The 27,176-nt window shown below is 29.4% G+C and overlaps 3 protein-coding genes across 3 annotated transcripts; all 3 read left to right on the top strand.

The window, feature by feature from the left end:
• Positions 1-10,363: 10,363 nt before the first annotated feature.
• LOC124926928 (UDP-glycosyltransferase 88A1-like) lies at positions 10,364-11,841 on the top strand. Its single transcript, XM_047467260.1, has one exon. The coding sequence runs from the start codon at positions 10,366-10,368 to the stop codon at positions 11,839-11,841; it is 1,476 nt and encodes a 491-aa protein (XP_047323216.1). The 5' UTR covers positions 10,364-10,365.
• Positions 11,842-18,293: 6,452 nt separating this feature from the next.
• LOC124925172 (UDP-glycosyltransferase 88A1-like) lies at positions 18,294-19,769 on the top strand. Its single transcript, XM_047465142.1, has one exon. It carries the CDS (start codon positions 18,303-18,305, stop codon positions 19,767-19,769), a length of 1,467 nt encoding a protein of 488 aa, XP_047321098.1. The 5' UTR covers positions 18,294-18,302.
• A 5,411-nt stretch (positions 19,770-25,180) lies between these two features.
• LOC124923676 (UDP-glycosyltransferase 88B1-like) lies at positions 25,181-26,798 on the top strand. Its single transcript, XM_047463642.1, has one exon. The coding sequence runs from the start codon at positions 25,203-25,205 to the stop codon at positions 26,661-26,663; it is 1,461 nt and encodes a 486-aa protein (XP_047319598.1). The 5' UTR covers positions 25,181-25,202; the 3' UTR covers positions 26,664-26,798.
• Positions 26,799-27,176: the final 378 nt, after the last annotated feature.

Here is a 27,176-nt window from a genome sequence, read left to right as displayed (position 1 = left end):
ATTAGATTTGAAACGTTTATGATGAAATATTGTTTTGTTTAGGATGGAATTTGGCTTGGGATAATGTTAGATTATGTTTGAAATGTATATGAATGAAATGTAATGTTTGTTTAGGTGAAATTTGGCTTGGATAATGTTAGATATTGTTGAAATGTATATGAATGAAATAATGTTAGATTAGGTTTGAAATGTATATGAATGAAAATATTGCTTGTTTAGGTTTAATTGGGCTTCGATAATGTTAGATTAAATTGATTATTGGTTGGATAATGATAGATTAGATAGAAATTATGTTAGCATTATGTAGCCTAAAAAATATAGACAAATTTGTGTAAATAATAATGCGGGTTGTTTTCCATTTTATTAGAATATGGAAGTACCCGATAAAAGCTGGATGACCTTACGGCTATATCATCCAGATTACGAGGAAGGTGTTGACAAATTCCTCGATATGCTGTTAGGAATACATCCCGACAAACCGTGAAATGTCCCTGGCCGTGAAATGCTTGAACACGCCGTTCATGGAAATAGACGAAGTGAAGACTCACCTCATCGTTTATGGAATAAATGTGAATTATGAGTATTGGTATTTTCATGGAGAAAAAGAGACGTACTACTCAAGTGGTTAATGACGATGTCGATGAAGATGCCGATGACTTCGATGATGATGATGATGACGAGGTAGATCGGAGGATGCCGGGCCGGAATTCAACAATGCGAGACCGAGATGAATAATACAGTTAATGAAGAGGTCAACGAAGAACGTTATATGCACGAATTTATGAACGATATGTTCCCCAACGTTAATGAGTCCCGAGCAACGATGAACCAGTCGAAAGATGCGCATAGATTTTATAAATTGCTTGATGATTGCAACGGCCATTGTATGAAGGTGCTCGAATAACGAATCATCGGCATTACTAAAACTACTTCACATAAAAAATGTATGTCAATGGACGAATTCTTCGTTCGATATGTTGTTGCGTCTGCTTAAAGACTACATATTACCGATTGACGCTCAATTGCCAAACTCATACTACGAAAGTAAAAAATTCATTACTGATATCGGGCTTAATATGACAAGATAGACGCATGTAAGAACAACTGTATGCTATTTTGGAAGGACGACATAAATGAAGATTCTTGCAGAGTTTGCGGTCATTTCAAGATGGAAAGTCGACCAAACAAGTGGGACAGTTCGAGAGAAGCAAAATGGGTAATTCATTCCAAAAAAGGTCTTGAGATATTTCCCTTTAATACCAAGACTGCAAAGACTATACATGTCCTCAAAAACAGCTTCAATGATGAGATGGCATAAAGAAGGAAGAGTTGATAGTGATACGTTGAGACACCCCGCTGATTCCTTAACTTGGAAGACGTTTGATGAAAATTATACAGATTTTGCTTCGAATCTCGAAACGTAAGACTGGGTTTATCAAGCGATGGGTTTCAACCATTTGCAAATGGGAAAAAATCATACAGTGTTTGGCCGGTAATTCTCGTCCCTTATAATGTGTCACCCACGACTTGCATGGATTCTAGCAATTTCATTTTATCTATGTTAATTTCGGGTCCAAAGAGTCCGGGAGATACAATTGACATATTTCTCCAGCCATTGATCGAAGAGTTGCATGAACTGTGGCAAACAGGAGTGAAAACGTTTGATGCACACACCTCGCAATACTTTAACATACGAGTTGCGTTGTTGTGGACCATTAACGACTTTCCCGCATACGCGAATTTATCAGGCTGGAGTACGAAAGGTAAATTCGCTTGTTCTTGTTGTAACAACGACACAATATCTCTTCGATTGGTTCATGGTTCCAAACAATGTTACTTGGGTCATAGACGCTTCCTTCCACCGAAGCACAAATACATAAGGGATAAAGAGTCGTTTGGTGGTCGAACTGATTATAGAGATCCCCCTAGATTGTTAACGGGGCAAGAAAGTTATGAGCAAGCACGAGACCTAGAAGACATAATTCTTAGTGCGGATATGAGCAAGAGAACCAAGATATATCATGAAACGCGGGGAGACAATTGGAACAAACTTAGCATTTTCTTCCGTCTGCCTTATTGGAAATCGCTATTATTGAGACATAATTTGGATGTGATGCATATTGAGAAAAAATATCTGTGATAGCGTGTTGGGAACAATAATGAATGTGAAAGAGAAGACTAAGGATGGTCCTAAAGCCCGTAAAGACTTAGAACTCTTAGGCATAAAATCATGGTTACATCCTATAAATGATGAAGGAGTTGTTCATTATCCAGAAGCGCCTTTCACTTTAACATCCGAAAATAAAATACGTCTTTGTAACTTCTTGAAAGATCTCAAGTTGCCTGATGGGTTTGCTCAAATATCGGGGGTTGTGTAAATTTGGAAGAGAAAAAGCTTTCGGGATTAAAGAGTCATGATTGTCACATTTATTAGAATATCTAATTCCTTTAGCAACTCGTGGATTGCTTCCAGAGTATGTGTATGATGCGTTAGTAAATTTGTCTCGTTCTTTCGGTTGTTGTGCTTCAAAGAGTTGATTCAAGAGGACATGGAACAATTGTACATGGATATTACATTGACACTTTGCAAATTTGAAATGATTTTTTCCGCCGTCAATCTTCGACATCATGATGCATCTCCCGGTTCACTTGTCATTTGAGGCTTTGCTTGGAGGACCTGTTCAGTATCGATGGATGTATCCGTTTGAACATTACATGGGTACAATGAAAAGATATTTGCGGAATAATAACCACCCCGAAGCCTCTATAAGCGAGAGCTATCTTGTTAACGAAAGTATTAGTTTATGTGCCAGGTATATGGAGGAACAAGATCAAGAAAATGCACAACCTGAAATCTCGGGCATTTCAATATTTGCATCATTGGAAGACCTATCTGACGTAAAAGTATACAATTTGGATTATATCGATCGAGTGATAGCTCATTCTTACATTTTGAAAAATTGTCCCGAAGCAGAACCTTTTTACATGTAAGATTCAATGTTGTTGTTACTAATTAGCATTAAAGAGTGTGCTATTTAATATTCGATCTATTTGCAGAGATTATAACGAGTCCAGTGGAGAAACGTTTGCCGCCTATTTCAAGCATTGAGTGAGTAAATTACAAACCATATATCCTAACTCTTTTTATTCATATTAACAACTTCATTTCGGATACATATATAGGTCGCCCATTTAGCAGAAATTAACGACATATCAGAGACCTCAAGATCTTAGGAGAAGTTCCAAGTATGTACTCGTCTATGTATGTTTGGTGTAAAGTAAACGGATTCAAATTCTGTATAGAAAAACACGACGAAGGTTTGACAACTCAAAATAGTGGGGTGGTTGTTGAGGGGTTCAATGGGTCTGAAACTATGTCATACTACGGAGTTTTGACGGATATAATCGAAGTACAATACTATTCTCACAAACGAGTTGTTTTATTCAAGTGTAAGTGGTTTGATACACACTCGGGGGAACTAGGAGTGAAAGTGGATAAATATGGCTTTGTAAGTGTAAATGTAAATCGAATTTTGAAAACCCAAAGTCAAGACCCGTATATATTGGCGAGTCAATCAAAACAAGTATTCTACGCCCCTGATATGTCAGCCCGACCCGGTTGGAAGATTGTGACAAAAATAAAACCGCGGTTTACAAACATATAGTTCAGATTAATTAATTAGGTAGATTTAATTATGTTTTTAACTTTATATTCATTTTTATTACTACTTTATTTCAATTATTCACTCAATTTTATTAATGGTGTGAATTAAGAATGTCTGAAGGTCCTAAAACAACTTGGAAAGAGTATGAAGGAAGACACCCAAGAAATTGGATAAAAAGCTATCAAAACCTACTTGCCCAATCTGAGTCGTTAAAGCTTCAAGGATCGTCTTCTAGAGACCAACCACCGATTGCTGTGGTCCCGATATCTACTTGCGCCTCCCCCAACAACACGAGGATGTTGAGGCTAGTGAGCTCCAAGAGTTTATAGAGAGCACATTCGCTGATATGGTGCCTAGCGATGAGGCTGAAGACGAGGGTCTTGAGGAGCTATCGAGGAGCAGATGACGAGGAGGAGGCACGGGACCACTCCCGACCCATCATCGACAGGTATTTCGTTTACAAATTAGTTAGTGTTTCAATTGATTGACATATTTAATTATGATTTTGATAATTTTGAAGAATCTTCTGCCCGCAAGAGACGGGGAAGAACAAGAAGATGCGATGTCTAAGAGGGTAGCGGGGACGAGATCCCTCTAAACGTTTAGAGAGAAGGGATGAGAGGCTAGGCGGTACAGACGTGGGAAGAACACGGTGGTCTAGACATTGTGGGTTCGATTATCCGGGACCCCGCAGCCGTCTCACACCGTCTTCTCAAGTGGAAAGGCTTTAAGTGCAGACCAATTGGATTCACTGTGGACTGCTATCAAGGTAATACTTATTACTTGATTATGACATTACGTCATTAAATAATTATTGTTTAACATTTGGATGTTATTTTTTCAGGATTCCGTTCGAAGCGACTAATGGTGACAGTGAGTCTTTCGAAAGACCGGGTTGGGACAAAAAAACGCCAATTCAGATATGGGATAGATGGCGGTCGATTTGAACAAGACATATATCCGCGTCCACAAAGGAGACGAGGCGGCGGTACTGGCTAATCCTCCACCAGACTACGAGCGAGATGATTGGGAGTTTGTGTGTCGCAACCATTTCTTTCACATAAACGTTTAAGGTACGGTTTCATAATTCAAATAAAAGTTGATATTAATTAATCTAACTTCATTTGTTATTTCAAATATAGAGACACAGTTCTACAAATATTAAGAACCGAAGAATCTGAAATTCCCGCATCGAACGGGAAGTAGAACCGTTTGCACAATTGAAGACGAGTTGGTAGTACATTATTTGTAATAACTTAATATAAAGATTGTTATTAATTATATAAATCATTTATTTCAACAGGCGATTGAAATGGGACGACCACCGTCTGTAATTGAAGTATTCAAGAGGACCCGTACACCAAAACCGACACAAGAAAACCCAACACCCGTCCCGGACGAACACGTGCAAGAGAAAATTGTAAGGTGAATTGAATATGCCTAGTTTTTTATTATAGAAATGATATTTTATTTGAATTGTGCAGGCTGAGATGGAGGAGGTTGTTAGTAACGAACCGGGAATATCGGATTTTGAATTGACGGAGAGGGTGTTCGGACAACAAAAAACACGGGGTAGTGTTCGGAATGGGATCAGGTGTCCGGCCCACACACTTTCGTGAGGATCGTCGTAGTGGAAACAGTTCACAGCGAAATAATGAGCGATTGTTAGAAGAGAATAAAATAATGAAGCTCAAGCTGGAGGAACTGGAGAAGAGGAATGAAGAAAGAAGGCGCAGAATGGAAGAAATGCAATCGGAAAAGGAAGAAATTGTGACAAGAATGGAGAGGGAGAAGTTAGAGATGAACGCAAGAATGGAGAGAATCGAATTGTATATGAGGCAACAACCACCTCCTCCCCCCACAAGCTAAGGTTGTTTCGATTCAAAACATGTTTTCATTAGTGGTTGAATTAGAACAGATTGTTCGGAATATTAGTTTGGTTTCGAATTTTGTAATGTTCATGATCAATTATGTGATCATTTAATATATGTTGCATTTCTTTTATCATTAATATATTGGTTTGGCTGAACATGTTTTGGTTGCGAGCAAAATAATCCGCACATTTTTAAAATTTTACGGGAAAAAAACCGAAAGTAATATTGAAATCTCTCGGTTTTTCTCTTTGTGGAAAAACCGAGAGATATTAGAAAACTCTCGGTTTTTAGCAAAAGAAAAAACCGAGAGTTATATGACAAACCTTTGGTTTTTACCCAAAAGAGGAAAACCGAGAGTTTTGATTGAACTTTCGGTTTTTCTCTTTGTGGAAAAACCGATGGTTATGCAAACAACTTTCGGTTTTTCTCTTTGTGGGAAAACCGAGAGTTATTACAAAACTCTCGGTTTTCTTGAAAAGGAGAAAACCGAGAGTTATTAGAAAACTCTCGGTTTTTACCCGAACAGAAAACCGAAAGTTCAATCAAAACTCTCGGTTTTTCCACAAAGAGAAAAACCCGAAAGTTTTCATATAACTCTCGGTTTTTCTCTTTGTGGAAAACCCGAGAGAGTCAATACCGAGGGATGGCGAGAGTAACTAAAACCTTCGGTAAGGTGTCTTCAACGAAAGTTATAGGGTCAAAACCGAGAGTTTTAACTCTCGGTTTTGACCCCTTTTTCACAGTGTGAATAATTTTTAATTTTATATAAATAAATGATATTTTAGGTGGTAAATAAAGAGGTAAATAATTTTATTTTTGTAAAAAAAATTTATGTTTTGAGACAAAAAAAAATGGTTTATTACCGTTATAAAATATTTAGCCTATTTATAAACATTTAAAAGTGTTAGAGCTTATTTTATTTTACTTTATTACTATCATTTCTTTTTTTTTTTTTTTTCATAATTTATGATTTTGTTCTATGGCAACTTTGTTTATGTGATGAGTATTTTAAGTATTACCAAAACTTTTGTTTGTATATCAAATAATTTGATTAAGAAATGTTGATTATTGAATTTCACAATTTTCAGTACGTATCAATATTTTGATCGAACATATCATAGTTGTCGTCGTTTCATCCATGCACATTACCTATCACGATATATTTAATTATTTTGATTTATTTAATCTTTATTATTAAAAAACATTAATTTGGACGTTATTAGGTGGATATAGAACTAAACTTTAGATAATATATAGTTTAAGAATTTATTTTAAATTGTTAATTTAATTGAAATGTTGTTTAAACGAGATTTTTTTTTAATTTACCATTTTTAAGAAGAATTCTATCACATTATATTAATATATATATATGCTATAGATGAGAATTTTTTTTCTTAAATTCATGAAAAAATTTTGAACTAAATGTATTATTTATTTTTTTAAGCAATAAAGCAATTGAAAGTTTGCAATAAAATGAAAGATGCCTCTTTTGTTAATTGTTTGACACTTTGTATTGAATTTAATTTAATTAAAATTTTAAATTATTCGAATTTTATAATATATATATCATTTTAAGCCCACCCTAAATCTAATTTATGGGTCCGTTCCTCTCTATCTATCTATATATATATATATATATATATATATATATATATATATATATATATATATATATATATATATATATATATATATATATATATATATATATATACTTTGAATTGAATTACTGTAATAAACCAAAATTTTCTTATTCATTTTGTATGAATATTTTTAAAGTTATAAAAATCTGGATTCTCATCAATCAATTTGATTTATATCAGATTTTGGGGTCACCTGTAAATCTTAATAAATTTAGTACTCATTTGAGTTTAAGGATTATTACTTTTTAAAAGTATATATATTTAAGTCGCGTCGTTAAGAGGAAAAAAAAAAGTAGAAGACTTACAATTAATATGAAAATTTGGGATTGGAATTACTTAAGCACTATAGTTTACAATATAAGGTCAAAACCTTATAGAAATTTAGAGAAAAATAAAAAAAACTCACTATATTATTATTATTATTATTATATGCCGTGTGTACTATCACTTGTGCATGCAGTAAAAAAAAACAAATCTCTCCAGCATATTTTTTTTTCTGTCCAGCATATTTTTTTTCTGTCCAGCATGATTTTTTTTTCTCTCATACACATCAGTACATTCGGGACAAAAATAAATATTCCGAATATGGTCATTTTTTTAAAAAAAAAAAAATTCTCTCCTCTCGAACATGACCTGCATGGCCATACTCGGGACAAAAAAAATTTCGAACATGGCAATATTTGGAACAAAAATCTCCCGAGCATGACCATAATCAAGATAAAAAATTTCCGAACATCGCCATATTTGGGAAAAAAATCTCAAGAACATGACAATGTTTGAGACAAAAATCTCCCATACATGGCTATTTTCCTGGAAAAAAATCTCTCTTGTCCACGAAATGGTCATGTTCGGAACAAAAAATTCCAGAATATTGCCATTTTCTCGGAGAAAAAAAAAATCTCTCTCCCAATCATGGCCATTTTCCAAAAAAATAAAATAATTATTTTTTTTCCTTTGTCCTGCACATAGAAGGCCACGTCGGATTTGTAGGATTGTTTTCGTTATAATTTCATTGCACAATTTTGTATTAATGGCTTTATTTTAAATGGGTAAAATACATGTCTTATTTTAATGTTTTTGTTTTTTAAATTAATAATTTATCACATCTGTGAATGAAATAATATTTCCGTTCAATGTATTTCTTTTTAACTATTTTCCTTTTAAGAATTACGCATTTGAATATGTTAAATATATTTTTTTGTAGTTAAACTAACGTGTAATATTAGAAAAGATTAAAAAAGATTCGAAATAAGAAACTATTATATGTTTTATATATCTTCAGAACCATAATTTTATGTACTTTTGGACTTTTATTTCTTAGAGTAAGTATTTTTCAATATTTACTCATTTTATATTTTTAAAATTCATTTGAATGCTTATAAAATGTATTATGATTTAAACCATCTCTAACTTATAAATATATTCTCAAAATACAATAAATATCGCATCAAATAATTTATCTCAACCAAAAAATTCATTTCCAAATTATATACATTAACTTTTTAACCCCAATCTTTTTTCATTCATATAATAAAATTAAAATAAATTAATTATATATCAATAAATCATGCATAACAAAATAATTTAATAATACATTTAAATAAACAAAAATATTATATTAAAACAAATATTAATAATAAAATAACACTTAATTCATTTTAAAAAAATATTATTAATAAATTATAAAATATAAATAATTTAGATAAAACTTAGTATAATAAATTTAATGATTATACATTTAAAAAATATTAAAACCTAATTTAAAAGTAAAAATAATAAATTGATGAATCAATCTTTATGCAAAGAAATTAAAAATTATTAAAAAAAAGTTATCCACCCCTCTTTCTCTTTCCTATATTCTATTAATTTTTTAATGTAAATTTAATATTTAATAAACTTTATTGATAATATATTTTTATTTTTTATTTATAATATAATCAAAATTTTGTTATATATAAATAAAATTTTAAAACATATTAATTATTAATTATTAAATTTATAATTATATATATTAATAACTATAATATATATATATAAATATAATTATAAATTTATATAATTTATATAATTAAAAATAAAATAATTAAAAGTTAACTAACCAAAAAGGAAGCTTGAAAACAGCCCTCCTTTGAAAAAAAAAAGCATAATAACTCTAAAAATAATAAATAATAATTAATGTGTCAACCTTTTTAATTTTTGAGTGAATTATAATGAGACGTAGCTCATACAACTTTTTTATATGGATAATACATTTTGATTATATTATATATAATCATCAGCTTCTCACGTTTGGCTAAATGTACTCATTTTGATAGTAAATAAATTTAGATAAATTTTTATTAGTTGATATTTTATCTGATATACTATTTTAAATAAAAACTGAATAGAAAGTTTAATTTTTTTTTCTTTGTTATATATATATATATATATATTATTTTTTTTAAATGAACTATAAATTATAATAATAAAAAAAATATATATTTCAAACAGTATTTTAGTTCACACTAAATACCCAACTCATTGCCGTAATTTTAGAGCCACGAGGCCCATTAAGGGGGCAAACAGCTTTTATTTTTTTGTTATTTCCCAACTCCCCTAGGGAACAATAAAAAGAGTAGAGGATCCTATGTTCAAAAGAGAGACATTTTTTAAAAATAATTATTTATTTGTTAAATAAATCAAAATCTATTTATATATATCCTTAGAAATCAAACTATTATTTTATTACATTTCATTATACTCTCAACATTTATCATAAAATAAACCCACTTTTACTTTAAATTTATTATTAATAAAATAAATTAAAATATGAATTATTTTTACAATCTCATTTAACTACCACGTTTTTCAATCTAATATAAATAAATGGTCAACTAAAATAAAATTTATTTTTTATAAATATTTATTAAGAGTATTTTAATTAATTATTATAAAGTTCAAAATAAATAACTTTTGTATTAAACAATTAAGAAAAAAAAAATGATATAAAGTATAACTTTCTAATTTATCTGCTGCAAATTAAGCAGGAGTAGGCACTGTCTGCATGCTAAACATGTGGTGAAACAAACTTATACAGATGGTGCTGTATTAGAACTAGTAGTATATATAGGTATCAAAAGAACTTTGTTTAAAACAGGAATCAATGAAGAGACAACTAGAGACTATTGCAGAGAGAAAAAATCAATGAAGAAGGAGGAGGAAGTAGTGGTCTTGTTTCCATCACCTGGCATGGGCCATTTAATCTCCATGGTTGAACTTGGCAAGTTCATTCTGAGTCTAAATCAATCATCTTCATCCCTTTCCATCGTCATCCTCACCATCGATCCGCCCTTCAACACCGGCTCCACCTCCGCCTACATCAGCACTGTCTCCGCCCAAGTCCCTTCCATTCGCTTTCACACCCTTCCTCCAATAACCCTCCCAAACGACCCCTCTTCCTATCCAAACATCGAATCCATCACCTTTGATTTACTCCGCCTCCATGACCCAAACGTCCGTTCTGCACTCCAATCAATTTCACTCTCCACCGGGTCCAACATCTCCGCTTTCATTATCGACCTCTTTTGCTCAAGCGCTTTCTCAATCGGTATCAATCTCAATATCCCCACCTACCATTTCTGGACTTCAGGCATCGGCTGTCTTTCCTGCTTTTTCTACTTTCCTCAACTCCACGAAACAATCCCTGGAAGATTAAGAGATTGGAAACAAATCGTAGAAATTCCCGGTTTACCCTCCTGTGCGGCCATCGATCTTCCCTCGCCGATGCTCGACAGGGACTCTTACCCATACAACAAGTTTCTCGAGCTCAGTTTGCAGCTGCATGATTCAAGTGGAATCTTAGTCAACTCGTTCGACTCACTCGAGCCCGACTCGTTAAAAGCGCTACAAGGCGGCCTCTGCCTCCCAGATAAATTACCGACTCCACCGGCCATCTACTGCGTGGGTCCGTTGATTGCCTCCGGTCGAGAGAAAAGCAGTACTGACGTCAGACACGAGTGTTTGACATGGCTCGACACCCAACCGACCCGCAGCGTGGTCTACCTCTGTTTCGGGAGTCAGGGCGCCTTCTCGGCCGAACAATTGAAGGAAATGGCGGTCGGACTGGAGAAGAGCGGTCAGAGGTTCTTATGGGTTGTGCGTAGCCCGCCTTCCAAGGAAGCCAACGATTATTTCCTGCCCAGACCCGAGCCCGATTTGGACACCCTACTCCCGGGCGGGTATCTGGAAAGGGTTTCCGGGCGTGGCATGGTGGTGAAGTCGTGGGCTCCCCAGGTGAGTGTGTTGGGGCACGAGTCGGTTGGGGCGTTCGTGACTCATTGCGGGTGGAACTCGGTTCTGGAGGCGGTGTTGGCCGGAGTTCCGATGGTGACGTGGCCGCTGTATGCAGAGCAGAGGCACAACAAGGTGATACTGGTGGAAGGGTTGAAGCTGGCGTTGGCGATGATGAATGAGGAGGAGGAGGAGGAAGGAGGACTTGTGATGGCGGAGACGGTGGAGAGGCTTGTGCGGGAGATCATGGAGTCGGAGGAAGCCAAATCGATACGCGACCGTGTTCGGGTGGCGAGGGGAGGCGCTCTGGCGGCGATGGGAGAGGAAGGGTCTTCGCTGACGGGGTTGACCAAGTTCAAGGAGTCTTTGAAGAGGAGGAGTAGTAGTTGAGTGATAAAGGTGTGTTTATTTATTGAGGAAAATATGTCTAAGAAAATCCTCAAATTGAAAGACACTAAGCTTATTAATGCAATTTGCTATCTTTAATGGGTTTTACTATCTTATCTCGTTTGAAAACCTGACTTGATGCTATTGATGATGTTTACTTATTTCAGATTATAGGAACTAGAATAGATACACAAAATACCGTCCCCATCTGTTTTACTCTTTCTTTTTGACAAAATGATGGAGAAGTAAGCATTTAGGTTAGATTGTTTAGGTTTATATCAAATTGAACTAAAATAAACTTTTTCAAGGAACTATCAAATATATATTATATATATAGAGTAATGTTAGGGAACGCCGAATTTGGGCCCAAGTCCGCGAATATTGGATATTCTGTTTAATCATAGAATATTATTTCCTTTATTTCTCTCACTATAATTTATCTCTCATCTCTTTCATTAATTATTTTTCATCTTCTCTCCCACCAATTAATTTATTTTCTCTATTAATTAATTTATCTCGATTATTAATTAATTTATCATTTTCTTTTTCCGATTTATTAATCTATTTTCTCGGTAGATATTAAGTTTTTTTATTAATAATTATTAAAAATATTTTTTAAATTATAAACCCTAAACCCTAAATTCTAAACCCTAAATTATAAATCTTAAATCCTAAACCCTAAACTCTCGTTTCTTCTTTCTTTTTCTTATTATTTTTTCATATTTTTTTATTTTATTACTTATAAATGTTTATCTAATATTTTTATTCTCACTAAATTTTTTTTTACTCATTTCTTTGATAAATTCATAATTCAACTAAATATAGATAAGAGATATTAATTATGATTTAAGATTTAGGGTTTAGAATTTAGGGTTTAGAATTTAAGGTTGAGGGATTATAGTTTAAATAAATTAATCAGAGAATGAGAGAGATAAATTAATTAATTCATAAAGAAGAGAAATTAAGAGAGAAATTAATTAACAAGAAGAGAGAGAAATTAATTAATAAAAGAATATAGAATATTCGGTGTTTTATGAAAATATTCTATTTTCGCGGCCTCAGATTCGCGTTCCCTATCATTACTCATATATATATATATAATACTAAGTTTGGTATAAGTTATTAGACCGTATATATAGTACAATTGTACCTACATGAAATTAGAATGTTTGTTTGGATGGTTGATTGATGAGTTTATCTATATAGATATTTAGGTATAATTTATGCTTTGAAAGAGGTATAATTTATGCTTTGAAAGAGATATAATATAATACTTATTCTAACATGTTACAAAAAAAGTATAACTTATATATATATTTTAATATTCCACTCTTACCCTTTAGTTAGTTTTATAAAATTATTAAAATTATATTTTATATATTATATTTTAAAATATAATAATAATAATAAATTATAACTAAATATTTATTTATATTTAACTGGTTTAATTTTATAATTTAAATAATAATAATAAATACTTAAATACTTATTTTTATTTCATTTTGTAAATTATATATATATATATATATATATTTTAATCTCTGTAAATAAAATTATATTATAAAAAAAATTAAATGTGACAATTTTATATCTTATTAAATATAATAATTATTTTTAAAAACAAATAATGTTAATTAATAATAATAGTCATATCTAAAATTAATTTATAAAATAAAAGTTTATTACATTATTAATAAATTATATTTATAATTAATTACATAAATTAGTGATATTATTATTATTATTAATTAATACAACTTATATTTATATAATTTATTTTTAAAACTAATTTATAATTATACCATTTAATTTCAAAATATTTTATATAAAATTATTATTATTAATATTTTTATTTTATACATACAATTAATATTTTTCAATTATACAAATATTTATAATAATACATAAATTTTAAAAATAATTATTAAATATTAATTAATATATAAATAAGTTTTATTTATATAATTATATAAGTTAAATTATAAAAAAATTATATATAAAATAATGTAAACATATAATAATTTTTTTATTTTAAAAATATATTTTATATGATAATTAGATATTATTATTTTTTATTAATTTTAATATAATAATACAAACTATCTATAAGATAAATATTAAAAATAAATTATATAAATATAAAAATAAAATAATTTTTTACACATTTTTTTATTACTTTTTTATAATACCAAACAAGCACAAAATAATAAACTTATAAAATATATACTTCTAATCAAACACAAATAATTTATATAATTTATATCTTCTAATACCTCCTTACAATTTATACCTTTCTACAACTTATACTATATAATTATTATAGTACCAAACACTATCAGAATGTATAATATTTTTTGAATTTATTCTTTCAACGAAGTGTTAACCATTGATTTAAATCTTTAAATGAATACCAATTGTTTGTATAATGTCAAATGGATCACATATTTTTATCTGGGGTCTGTTCAGAAACTAGAGGCGGCCTATTTGACCGGATCCATCCCTTTTCATATCCATTTACAGTGTTTTTCCTCATATTTGTAAGAATTTGATTGTTTTTTCTCTGCCCGTTGATTCCACGGCAACAAATCCTGATTTGTGCAGTCATATACATGACGATATACATGACTCGTTTAAGGTCGGCGTCGGTGGAGAATAAAAAATTATTTCTAAGTCGTCGGAGACTAGATTAGAAGGTGATGTAGGGTGGAGTAGATTTTGTTCAAATCTCTTGTTCCAAATTTGATACATCACCTTGAACAACCTTCATAAAAGTTGATCAATTTTATTGAATGAGTCAAAATTAATGCAAAGAGATTGTGAGGGTGGAGAACTAAATCTGAAATAGTAAATTTGAAACCTAAAATTAGGTTCAAATCTAAAAAAATGAATAAGAAAGGGAATGGTGTGACTTAATATAATAAGTCAAAATGATTAACAAAATAAAATAGTTTTTATTTTTCTCTCTCCTCAAATGCTACATTATTTACTGTTCCATAATCCCTCTCAATTTCTCTCCTCTCCTTTCACTTTTAAATATAGTATATTATAAAGTTTTATGTTTAAATTTGAGTTATTTTAATAATGGTTGATTTTTTTTAAATGCTTTTTTACTTGAAAAATATTTAAATAATATTAATATATAATAAATATATATATTTTTAAATATTAGAAAATATTTTATTATTTTTAATAAATTGAAGAGAATAATTAAATAAAATATTTGAAAAATAAATAAATAATCTCAACCAAATAAGTGTAGATAATATTCATTTTTTTAATCACGTACAGTTATATATATGACTTGTTTTGACTAAATGATTAAAAAAAAAAGTTTTATAGAATAAGTTAAAAGAGTACAGAAAACAAATCTTTTAAATTTAGATCTTGCATGTTTATTGATTTTTTTATTTTATTAAAATAAAAATATACAATTACAATATTAGTTTGGGCAAGTAAAGTTGTGAAGATGTAACGCAGGTCCGAAAATTGGGCTATCACATCCTATATAGAAAAATGTGAAAAATAAATTAGATATTCTAATTTTATTTTATAAAATTATTAAAAAAAGTATTTTGAATGAGATTTAAACTTATAATAAAATAATTTTTTATTTTTCATCTAACACTAACACTAGATTACACACTCTTTTATGTTAAAAATTTAATAAATATATATTTTTTTTTATTAAATGAATTGCTCCAGTAAGTGGACCGTCTAAATCGTGGACTTTTCGAGCTTATCACAAGACCGGTTTAGTGAAAATAATCAATAATAATTTTTAAAAGTAGAAATAAAAATAAAAATATTAAATATATAAATATATATAATGTTAAATCAAAATAAAAACAAACAATTAACATGCATAACTTAACATACCTATTACAAAATATCACACGGGAAAAATTATTAAATTCTAGTATATAATAAATATATACTTATATAGAGACATGTTATACTCAGAGATATGAAGTCAGAATTCTGACATCAAGTTTGTGTGATGGACATTAATATGTAAATGACATTTGCATGTATCATTAAAAAATTGAATAAACATTAACATACAAATCTGAAGTTGAATATACATTCATTATTACATATATAATATTATAATAAGAAAAACTCATGTTTTTTATTACAAATATTTAAGTTTGACACTTACTTTTTTTTTTTTTTACCTATTTTAGATTTGCTTCACCAAAATCTAAAATAAATTAACAAAAAATAATGTAGACACGTTCAAGTCACTAAATCAACTTGTATACATTATTAAGCTTTAAAATCTGGTTTTGTACAATAAATGAAATACTTAATAATACTTTGAATTGAATTAATGTCATAAACCAAAATTTTATTATTTAATTTATTTGAGTATGAATATCTTTGAAGTTATAAAAATCTGGATTCTCATTAATCAATTTGATTTATAACAATTTTGGGGTTACATGTAATTAAATCTTCTTAACAAATTTAGTACTCATTCCAGTTTTTGTTTTGCTTGAATTCAAGGATTATTACTTTTTAAAGGTATATATACTTATCTCATGTCGTTAAGAGAGAGAGAAAAAATAGAAGGGAAGAAGACTTACAATTAATCAACGATTTATATGAAAATTTGGGATTGGAATTACAATTTAGCACTATAATTTATATTATAAGGTCAAAACATTATATTATATAAATTTAAAAATAAGATTTAGAGAAAAATAAAAAGCATACTATATTATTATTATTATTATTAATTATTATTATTATTATTATTATATGAACAGTGTGCCCCCACATGTGCAGTATGCAGAATAAAAAATATTCAAATCTCCCAAGAATGAAAGTTTTCGTCTATCCTGATTCCTGCACATGGCTACTACAAGTTTTTCACATATCTTCTAAATAGCATAATTTTATGTAATGTAGATTATTTTGAACATTTTTCAACTTTAGTAATTTTATACTCTTAAATGCCATTTTGTTGCTTATAGAATGTATGATGTCTTGGAAAACTGATAATTTTTGTAAAGAGAGAAATTTGATATGTGTTTTTTTAATTTTCAATTTTGTTACTTTCTTTTGTTATTTTGTATGCAAAACTTGTATGATAATTCAAACTTCAGCTCACTCAACCAAAATTTCAACATTAAATAAAAATATATACAATTAAGATTGCAAAAATTAAGTAATATATATATTTTTTTTCTTGGAATGGAAGGAGAACTAGTATTATCCCTCATATGTATAATTCTCTATTTAAACTCAAAGCGCTTTCATTTGAAATTGAACTCGTGATATTTTAGTTTTTTAAGACGACTCTTATCACTTAAATATCTTGGTGGGATAAAATTAAAGAATGTTATAACATGAAAATTGGGATGTACTAAACCAAAAAAATAATTAATATTTTAATTGAGGAGGTTTGTATTTTTTTTAAAAAAAAAATCTAGTTTAATTGTTAGAAAATATGTAACATATAGATTTAGAAACATTATTTGTTATAAATTTTTTGTTTCTAATTTTGAGTGTTTTTGTGGGAGGATACCTTAGAGGGATTATGGTATTATGAAACCTAGTTATAATGAGCTCATTTAAACCTATTGAATATTAAAATTTTATCTATAATTTATCATTTACAGTTATTTAATTAATCTTAAATAAATATTATATCTATATTTATATCTATATCACTCATTTCTTCCTTCTCTCCTATACTCTATTAATTTTTTAAATTAAATTTAATATATATATTAATAACTATAATTTATATATATAATTATAAATTTAAATAATCTACTATAAAAAAACTAACTAAAGTACTTTTCAAACAGTTTTTTAATTCACACTGAATACCCAACTCATTGCCCCATAATCTTATAAGTGAGGCCCATGACCCTTAAAAAAGAGAAACATTTTTTTAAAAATAATAATTTATTTGTCTTTTTTTTTGGTAGTAATTAAACAAGGTTACTTGATCACGTGAGTACTAGGCCTGACATCAAATTAATTTTTTATTTGTGAATTCAACCACGGTTGGTAAACACAATTTTGTTTATATTTTTATCAATTAATTACTTAATTTATGAAATAAAATAATAATTTTATTTTTATTTAAAAAAAAAAAGCATTTTATTATTATTAATACTTTCATATCTTCCAATTAAAAAAATAATAATTTCTTCAAATTAAGAAATAAATCCAAATCTATTTAAATATATCCTTAGAAATCAAACTATTATTTTACATTCCATAATTTACTATCAACATCGATTATAAAATAAATCTCATTAAATAAACTATTATTAATAAAATAAACTATTAAAGATGGTTTGATATGGATTATTTTTAGAATCTCATTAAACTATCACGCGGTTGGTGGTGGTGGGATAAGAACCAAATTAAGATGACTTTAAAACAGGAATTGCTTGCTCACCAACCAGAGACCAGTCCAGACTCCAGGCAAGAGAAAAAAAAAAAGAATGAAGGAGGAGGAAGTAGTGGTCTTGTTTCCATCACCTGGCATGGGCCATTTAATCTCCATGGTTGAACTTGGCAAGTTCATTCTGAGTCTAAACAAATCATCCCTGAAATCCATCGTCATCCTCACCATCGATCCGCCCTTCAACACCGGCTCCACCTCCGCCTACATCAGCCGTGTCTCCGCCCAAGTCCCTTCCATTCGCTTTCACACCCTTCCTCCAATAACCCTCCCAAACGACCCCTCTTCCTATCCAAACATCGAATCCATCACCTTTGATTTACTCCGCCTCCATGACCCAAACGTCCGTTCTGCCCTCCAATCAATTTCACTCTCCACTGGGGCCAACATCTCTGCTTTCATTATTGACCTCTTCTGCTCAACCGCTTTCTCAATCGGTATCAATCTCAAAATCCCCACCTACCATTTCTGGACTTCAGGCATCGGCTGTCTTTCCTGCTTTCTCTACTTTCCTCAGCTCCACGAAACAATCCCTGGAAAATTAAGAGATTGGAAACAGACCCTCCAAATTCCCGGTTTACCCTCCTGTGCGGCCATCGATCTTCCCTCGCCGATGCTCGACAGGGACTCTTACACTTACAACAAGTTTCTCGAGTTCAGTTTGCAGATGCGTGAATCAAGTGGTATCATAGTCAACTCCTTCGACTCACTCGAGTCCGACTCGTTAAAAGCGCTACGCGGCGGCCTCTGCATCCCAGACAAATTACCGAGTACTCCGCCCATCTACTGCGTGGGTCCGTTGATCGCCTCCGGTGGAGAGAAAAGTAGTGTCGACAGACACGAGTGTTTGACATGGCTCGACTCCCAACCGAGCCGCAGCGTGGTCTACCTCTGTTTCGGGAGTCAGGGCGCCTTCTCTGCCGACCAATTGATGGAAATAGCGGTCGGACTGGAGAAGAGCGGTCAGAGGTTCTTATGGGTGGTGCGTAGCCCGCCTTCCAAGGAAACCAACGATCATTTCCTGCCCAGACCCGAGCCAGATTTGGACACCCTACTCCCGGGAGGGTATCTGGAAAGGGTTTCCGGGCGGGGCATGGTGATGAAGTCGTGGGCTCCTCAGGTGAGTGTGTTGGGGCACGAGTCGGTTGGGGCGTTCGTGACTCACTGCGGGTGGAACTCGGTTCTTGAGGCAGTGCTGGCCGGAGTTCCGATGGTGACGTGGCCGCTGTATGCAGAGCAGAGGAACAACAAGGTGATACTGGTGGAAGGGTTGAAGCTGGCGTTGGCGATGATGAATGAGGAGGAGGAGGAGGAAGGAGGACTTGTGATGGCGGAGACGGTGGAGAGGCGTGTGCGGGAGATCATGGAATCGGAGGAAGCGAAGCTGATCCGCGACCGTGTTCGGGTGGCGAGGGGAGGCGCTCTGGCGGCGATGGGGGAGGAAGGCTCCTCCTTGGCCGGGTTGACCAATCTCAGCGAGTCTTTTAGGACGAGGAAGAGTGGTTGACTAAAGACAGCCCTATTTAATACCAATGATAATAAAATTTTGAAAATTATTGTGCTTTTATCGCCAAGTTATTTCTTTGTATGGTATTGGTGTCATGAATTATTATGTTTTAATTATAAATGAACTATTTTTTTTTGTGTGTGTGTGTTTAGAGTGTGTTAGTTAATATTTTGGACACTGATATTTTTGTTTATTATTCTTAAATTACTATTATATTTTATTAACTTAAAAAAAAATTCTTAATAATTTGTATAATCTGATTTAGTTATTTGTGTATGATTATGTTAATCCATGAAATAAAATTCAATATAGTTTGATGAAATTTTGCTTTGAGTAATCAATTGAGAAATTCAAAAATTACAAGTCTAGCTAGATATAGAAGAATCATAAGGTTTGAATTTCTTGGTGATATTATTCTCATTTCCTATAATTTCTCTAATAACCATAAGGTTTGATTTTAGTAATTAATAATATTTTTTTTTAAGTCATTTGATTGTAAATTACAAGTCTAGATAAGAATAATAAGGTGTGATTTTAGTTAATAATATTATTGATTAACAAGTCTATAAATACTATTATTAACATATTGTACATTGAACCTAGCTCCTTATTCCTTCTTTAGTAAAGAAACATCCAAACATACCAACAAAAATAAAGTGAAAGTTAGAAGAAACTCTTAATCCTTAGTATTGTTATTTATTTATTTAATTAATAAATATGTATTATAATTAATTAGTATATATTTTTTTCAAATGAGAGGTGCTTTTCCCACCCCTCCCATATTCCCACCCCAAACCATCACTCCTCAATTAATTCCAAAATTACTTATTTATCCCTTTCACTTTTATATATTTTACTTATTTTATTTTATTTAATTTTTTTATTAAATATAATTAATTAATTAATTTTTAATATGTTTTTTAACTTTATTTATTTAATTAAAAATACAAAATATTATTTATTTTATATTATAATTATTTAAAATATATTAAATATTGAAATGTGTACTAATTTTATAAAATATAATATTATTAATTAAAATAATAATGATTAGATTAATTATTAATTATTATTTAATAGATAATTTTATTTATAAAAAAAATTGAATCATTATTCAACTATTGTTTTTATAAGTATTTTAATATATATATATATATATATATATAATTAATATAATAAAATATTAAATATTTATATTTTATTAAATAAGAAATATTTTAATATTTTATATATTTTAAACAATTATAATATAAAAATAATAATATTTTGTATTTTTAATTAAATAAAATAGAAGAAATATTAAAAAATAATTAATTAATTATATTTAATAATAAAAAACTTAATAATTAAATAAAATAAAATAAGTAAAATAAATAAGATAAGAAAGATAAATATATAAAAATAAATTAAAGAGATAAATAAGTAATTTTGGAGTTCATTAAGGAGTGAGGCTAGGGTGAAAATATGAAAAGGGGGTGAAAAAAGTAATTTGCCTTTCAAATATATTAATAGTTTTATTGTATATTATGAAAGTTTTATATATTATATATTATAATTATATTGTTATTTTTCTTTGTTTATAATTAATATAATTTTGTAGGTTTTGAATTGATGCCTAATTTCTCATAGACGTCACCCAAGATTTGTGTTATCCCAGCCCAAGTAAAAAAAAAAATGTAAAATTCTTTTAATAATCTTAACTGCAATATATATATATATATATATATATATATATATATATATATATATATATATATATATATATATATATAATGTTATAAGAAGAAGATCTTGTGAGTGAAATGGCGAAATATTTTTATTACAAACATTTTACTTTAATACTTATATCTTTAATTTTGCTTTAACTCATATTTCTTAGATTTAGATTTGCTTTACCAAAATCTAAAATAAATTATCCAAATAAACTATTGGCATAAAAAGCTTCAAATTACTAAATCAGCATGTTTACATTATTATGCGTCAAAATCTTGTATGGAACAATAAATGAAATATTTAATAAGACTTTGAATTATTGCTATAAACCAAAATTTTATTATTTAATTTGAGTATGAATATGTTTGATATTCTAAAGATCACGATTTCACGACATTGTAAAACTTATCAAATTTAGTCCTCGTTCAAGTTTTTGTTTTGTTTGTATTCAGATTGTTACTTTTTAAATATATACTTTAGGCATTGTCATTGGGAACCAAAAAAAAATTAAATAGAAGACTTACAATTAATCAACAATCAATTAGCTAAAGATTAGGGATTTTAATTACTTAAGCACTAGAGTTATATTATAAAGGTCAAATCATCCTATCATATATATTCAAAAATAATATTTTGAAAAAATTTAAAAATTATATTATTATTATTAAAAAAAAAAATTATACTTATACAACTAGTTTACTTAAATATATATACTAATAAAAGATTATTTAAACATACATGCTCATTTAACATTTAACCTAATTTAGTTAATCTAGTTAATTTTTATTTTTTAATTTATATAATTATTAATTAAATATTATTTTTCATTAATATATATATATATATATATAAACATTTTTTATACTTTTTATATTAACATTGATTATTAATTATTTTAAAATTATTTGGTCTCAATAATTGAATATAACAATGACATATTCTTTCAACAATAAAAATTCTTCAACACAAAAATAAATTAATTAATAATCAAAAATTGAATAATAATAGCAACTCATTCATCAAACAACAAAAAAGTAATAATTAGACAAAACAATATTCCTTATTACTACTAAAAGTTATGAATAAAAATTAAATAAAATTTATTAATTTTATTTTTGTTCATATTAAATTAAATAAGAAAGAAATTATTCATAAAAATATTACAGTAAAACAAAATTTATAAATAATTGTTAAAAATTTTTTAAAAATGAGAATTTAAAGATTAAGAGAAATAAAAATTGATAAAGAAAAGGAAGATGAAATAAAAGAAAAAGAAACTAATATAAGAAATAAAAAAATTAGGAATAAAATAAATTTAAATGGTTTAATTAATAAAGAAAGTAAGAAGAGATAAAACATATAATATTTAATTAATAAATATATAAATTAAAAAATAAAATTAACTAGTTTACTAAACGAAGCTAAATAAGTTGATAGTATGTACGTTTAAAAAATCTTTTATTAGTATATACTAAGTGACCTATTTGTATAAGTACATAAATAAATAAATAAATATATATATATATATATATATATATAAGTGAGAGATGTTAATTTATTTTTAATTTAAATTTTAAATTATATTATTATATATTAGCCTAATTGATAATTAAGACTAGAATTTTGGTTGTTTTCCTTGAATAAAATTTGAATTTTGAATGATGTTATATGATTTTTTTAATTAATTTTTCACATTTATAAATTGAATATTTTTTTTTTTAAAATCTATTTGGTGAACATTTTAAAACATAGGTTATTTTATATATATATATATATATATATATATATAAATTTAATTTTCTTTGGTAATATCTCCGTCCATATAGTAATGAATGAGATGGAGGGAAGACGCATAACATTCTCTTTAAATAATAATAATAAAAAATCTACAACTTTCTATTTAAATGGAAGAATTGATTCACTTTCAAAAGATGAGGTGATTGACAAATTTTATCTTTTCTTTTTTTAAATAGTAAAAAATATAGATAAAAAGAAAGTAACGAAAGTTTTACTAAGAAGAAAAATGTAAGGGAGTCAATATTATTTTTTCACTCATGGAAAAATGTATTTTTTGAAATGTACACATTACAAATTGTCAAATATAATTTTAGGTAACTAAAAATGTGTTATTGATTTTTTTTTTTTAAAAAAAATTCAAAGTGTGATAAAATTTTGCAAAGATATAACTCTAATATATTGAGACATAACTATACAATTCAAAATTGAACATATTTGATAAAAGTAATTAAATTTTAAAATTTTAAATAAGAATTGGACAATAAATATATATATATATATATATATATATATATATATAAAGTACTTTTCTAATAATTTATTTATTTCATACTAATATCCATAGCCCTAATTTTATAAGTTTTTTTTTAAAGAGCCATTATCCTTACAAAAAAATCATTATTTTAAAATAATTTTTTTTGCCCGGTTAACAAGTGAGTACTAAGCGTGTATGAGGATGATTTGGATTAAGGTTATTTAAAAAATTAGAATAAAGAAAAAAATGAATGATCGGTCATAATTTTGAGAATTTAATTTTTTTTAGTAAATTTATTTTAAAGGGTATTATTATTATTATATAATAATAAAATTAAAATATAAATTATTTTAATATATTGATTATTAAATTTAGTCATTTGATTGATATAAGTGAAGTAAAATATATTTTATTAGTTTGTTTTATTTAGATAATATAAACTTAACCATGCTTAAATTGATTCTTTTAATAGAGCTGTTTCAGTAAAAAAAAATAAAAATATTTAAATAAATTTGGGTTTAATTATAAAAAAAATGTTGATAGGGTGATTTTGAAAAAAAAAAATGATTTTTAATTTTGTTAAAGGTAATTAATATATAAAAATAAAATATTTTTATTTTTTTATAAAAATAATTATTTTAATATTTTAGTTAATGAATTAAATAATATAATTGATAATAAAATAAATAAAAGAATGTTTGATTAAAATTTAAATATTTGTTAGCTCACTCTTCTCTAGTATTATTGTACTCTTATATTTATTATAAAATAAATTCTCTTTTATTATATTTATTATTAATAAAATAAACTAGAGCTTATCTGATATGTATTATTTTTACCACCTCATTAAACTTTCAATTATTTTTTTTCTGGTATAAATTGTGAACTAAAATATTAAAAGTAAAGTTATTATTTTAATAATATTTACTAAAAGTATTTTAATTATTTATTATAAAATTCCAAATAAATCAATTTTGTTAAATAACACTTTTGTTAAATAATTCAAATGATATAAAGTATTTTTTTAAATAAAAAATAATATTTTATTCTAATAATCATCACAATCATAATTATTTAAAAAATTAATAAAATAAAAGATAAAAATAATTTAGTCTACATTTAATATAAAATAGGCAAAAGTAATTATATATATATATATATATATATTTTAATAAATATTAATTGTTATTAAAGTGTTTGAAATTAATCTTGAACTAGTGAATATATTAGTTATTTTAAAATAACTATTTAGTATCCCATAATAACACGGAAGAACAAAGTCCTGGATTTGAAGGGTGAAATATCTTACAAAAGATTAGCTGTTATCACGCGGCGGCGGGTGGATAAGAAGTAAGAACTAAACATGCCTTAAAACAGTAGTTAATTCTTGCTCTCTTGTATTATATAATACAAGAGAAAACTGCAAAGAGAAAGAGAGAAAAAAATCAATGAAGAAGGAGGAAGTAGTGGTTTTGTTTCCATCTCCTGGCATGGGCCATTTAATCTCCATGGTTGAACTTGGCAAGTTCATCCTCACTCTAAACCAATCATCTTCATCTTCATCACTTTCCATCGTCATCCTCACCATCAATCCTCCCTTCAACACCGGCTCCACCTCCGCCTACATCAGCCGTGTCTCCGCCCAAGTCCCTTCCATTCGCTTTCAAACCCTTCCTCCAATAACCCTCCCGAACGACCCCTCTACCTATCCAAACATCGAATCCATCACCTTTGATTTACTCCGCCTCCATGACCCAAATGTCCGTTCTGCACTCCAATCAATTTCACTCTCCAATGGGGGCAACATCTCTGCTTTCATTATCGACCTCTTCTGCTCAACCGCTTACTCAATCGGTACAACTCTCAAAATCCCCACCTACTATTTCTGGACTTCAGGCATCGGCTCTCTTTCCTGCTTTCTCTACTTTCCTCAACTCCACAAAACAATCCCTGGAAAATTAAGAGATTGGAAACAAATCGTCGAAATTCCCGGTTTGCCCTCCTGTGTGGCCACCGATCTTCCCTCGCCGATGCTCGACAGGGACTCATACTCATACAATAAGTTTCTCGAGCTCAGTTTGCAGATGCCTGAATCAAGTGGAATCATAGTCAACTCCTTCGACTCACTCGAGCCCGACTCCTTAAAAGCGCTACGCGGCGGCCTCTGCATCCCAGACAAACTACCGACTCCGCCCATCTACTGCGTGGGTCCATTGATCGCCTCCGGTGGAGAGAAAAGCAGTGTCGACAGACACGAGTGTTTGACATGGCTCGACTCCCAACCTAGCCGCAGCGTGGTCTACCTCTGTTTCGGGAGTCAGGGCGCCTTCTCGGCCGAACAATTGAAGGAAATAGCGGTCGGACTGGAGAAGAGCGGTCAGAGGTTCTTATGGGTGGTTCGTAGCCCGCCTTCCAAGGAAACCAACGATCATTTCCTGCCCAGACCCGAGCCAGATTTGGACACCCTACTCCCGGGCGGGTATCTGGAAAGGGTTTCCGGGCGTGGCATGGTGGTGAAATCGTGGGCTCCCCAGGTGAGTGTTTTGGGGCATGAGTCGGTGGGGGCGTTCGTGACTCACTGCGGGTGGAACTCGGTTTTGGAGGCGGTTTTGGCCGGAGTTCCGATGGTGACGTGGCCGCTGTATGCAGAGCAGAGGCACAACAAGGTGATACTGGTGGAAGGGTTGAAGCTGGCGTTGGCGATGATGAATGAGGAGGAGGATGGCGGACTTGTGATGGCGGAGACGGTGGAGAGGCGTGTGCGGGAGATCATGGAATCGGAGGAAGCGAAGCTGATCCGCGACCGTGTTCGGGTGGCGAGGGGAGGCGCTCTGGCGGCGATGACGGGGGAAGGGTCCTCGTTGACGGGGTTGACCAAGTTCAAAGAGTCTTTGAAGAGGAAGGAGTAGTTGAGTGAAAAGATCCCTTTTTAATAGCAATAATAATTATAATAAATAATAATTATAATAAATGATGAAAACATTTTGTGTTTTTATTGTAAAATATATTATTATTTGAATAATTAGAAAAGTTCTATTTCTGTATTTTTATGAATTATTATATATTAATTATACATGTACCCATTAATATTCAACTACTAAAATATATGTTCGAATTCATATAAATAAAGTCAAATGATCTAATTTTAAGTAAATTCAGTTTACTCTTGCTATTTTAAATAAATGATATTAAAATTTTAAGTGTTTATAAATAATTTCAATTACGTGGCACAATCTGATTGGACCGAAAAAATAACAAAATTTATCTCATTATTTTAATATATAACTATTATTTTTTAAAATTAAACTTGTACAATTTTAAATAAATTCTAAATCTTAGAAGTTTAAGACTAGTTAACCATTATATTATAAGTATACTATGAATTTTGACAACTTTAACTATGATTGTGATGGTAGATAGAA

Source organism: Impatiens glandulifera, chromosome 2 (assembly GCF_907164915.1).
Source record: "Impatiens glandulifera chromosome 2, dImpGla2.1, whole genome shotgun sequence".
NCBI classification, from domain to species: Eukaryota; Viridiplantae; Streptophyta; class Magnoliopsida; order Ericales; family Balsaminaceae; genus Impatiens; species Impatiens glandulifera.
Note: the sequence above shows the minus strand (reverse complement) of the source record. Positions and strands in the feature narration are given on the sequence as shown.

Bases quoted from the DNA above. Each gene is read 5' to 3' on its own strand.
- LOC124923676 (XM_047463642.1), top strand. From the start codon at position 25,203: ATGAAGAAGGAGGAAGTAGTGGTTTTGTTTCCATCTCCTGGCATGGGC.
- LOC124926928 (XM_047467260.1), top strand. From the start codon at position 10,366: ATGAAGAAGGAGGAGGAAGTAGTGGTCTTGTTTCCATCACCTGGCATG.
- LOC124925172 (XM_047465142.1), top strand. From the start codon at position 18,303: ATGAAGGAGGAGGAAGTAGTGGTCTTGTTTCCATCACCTGGCATGGGC.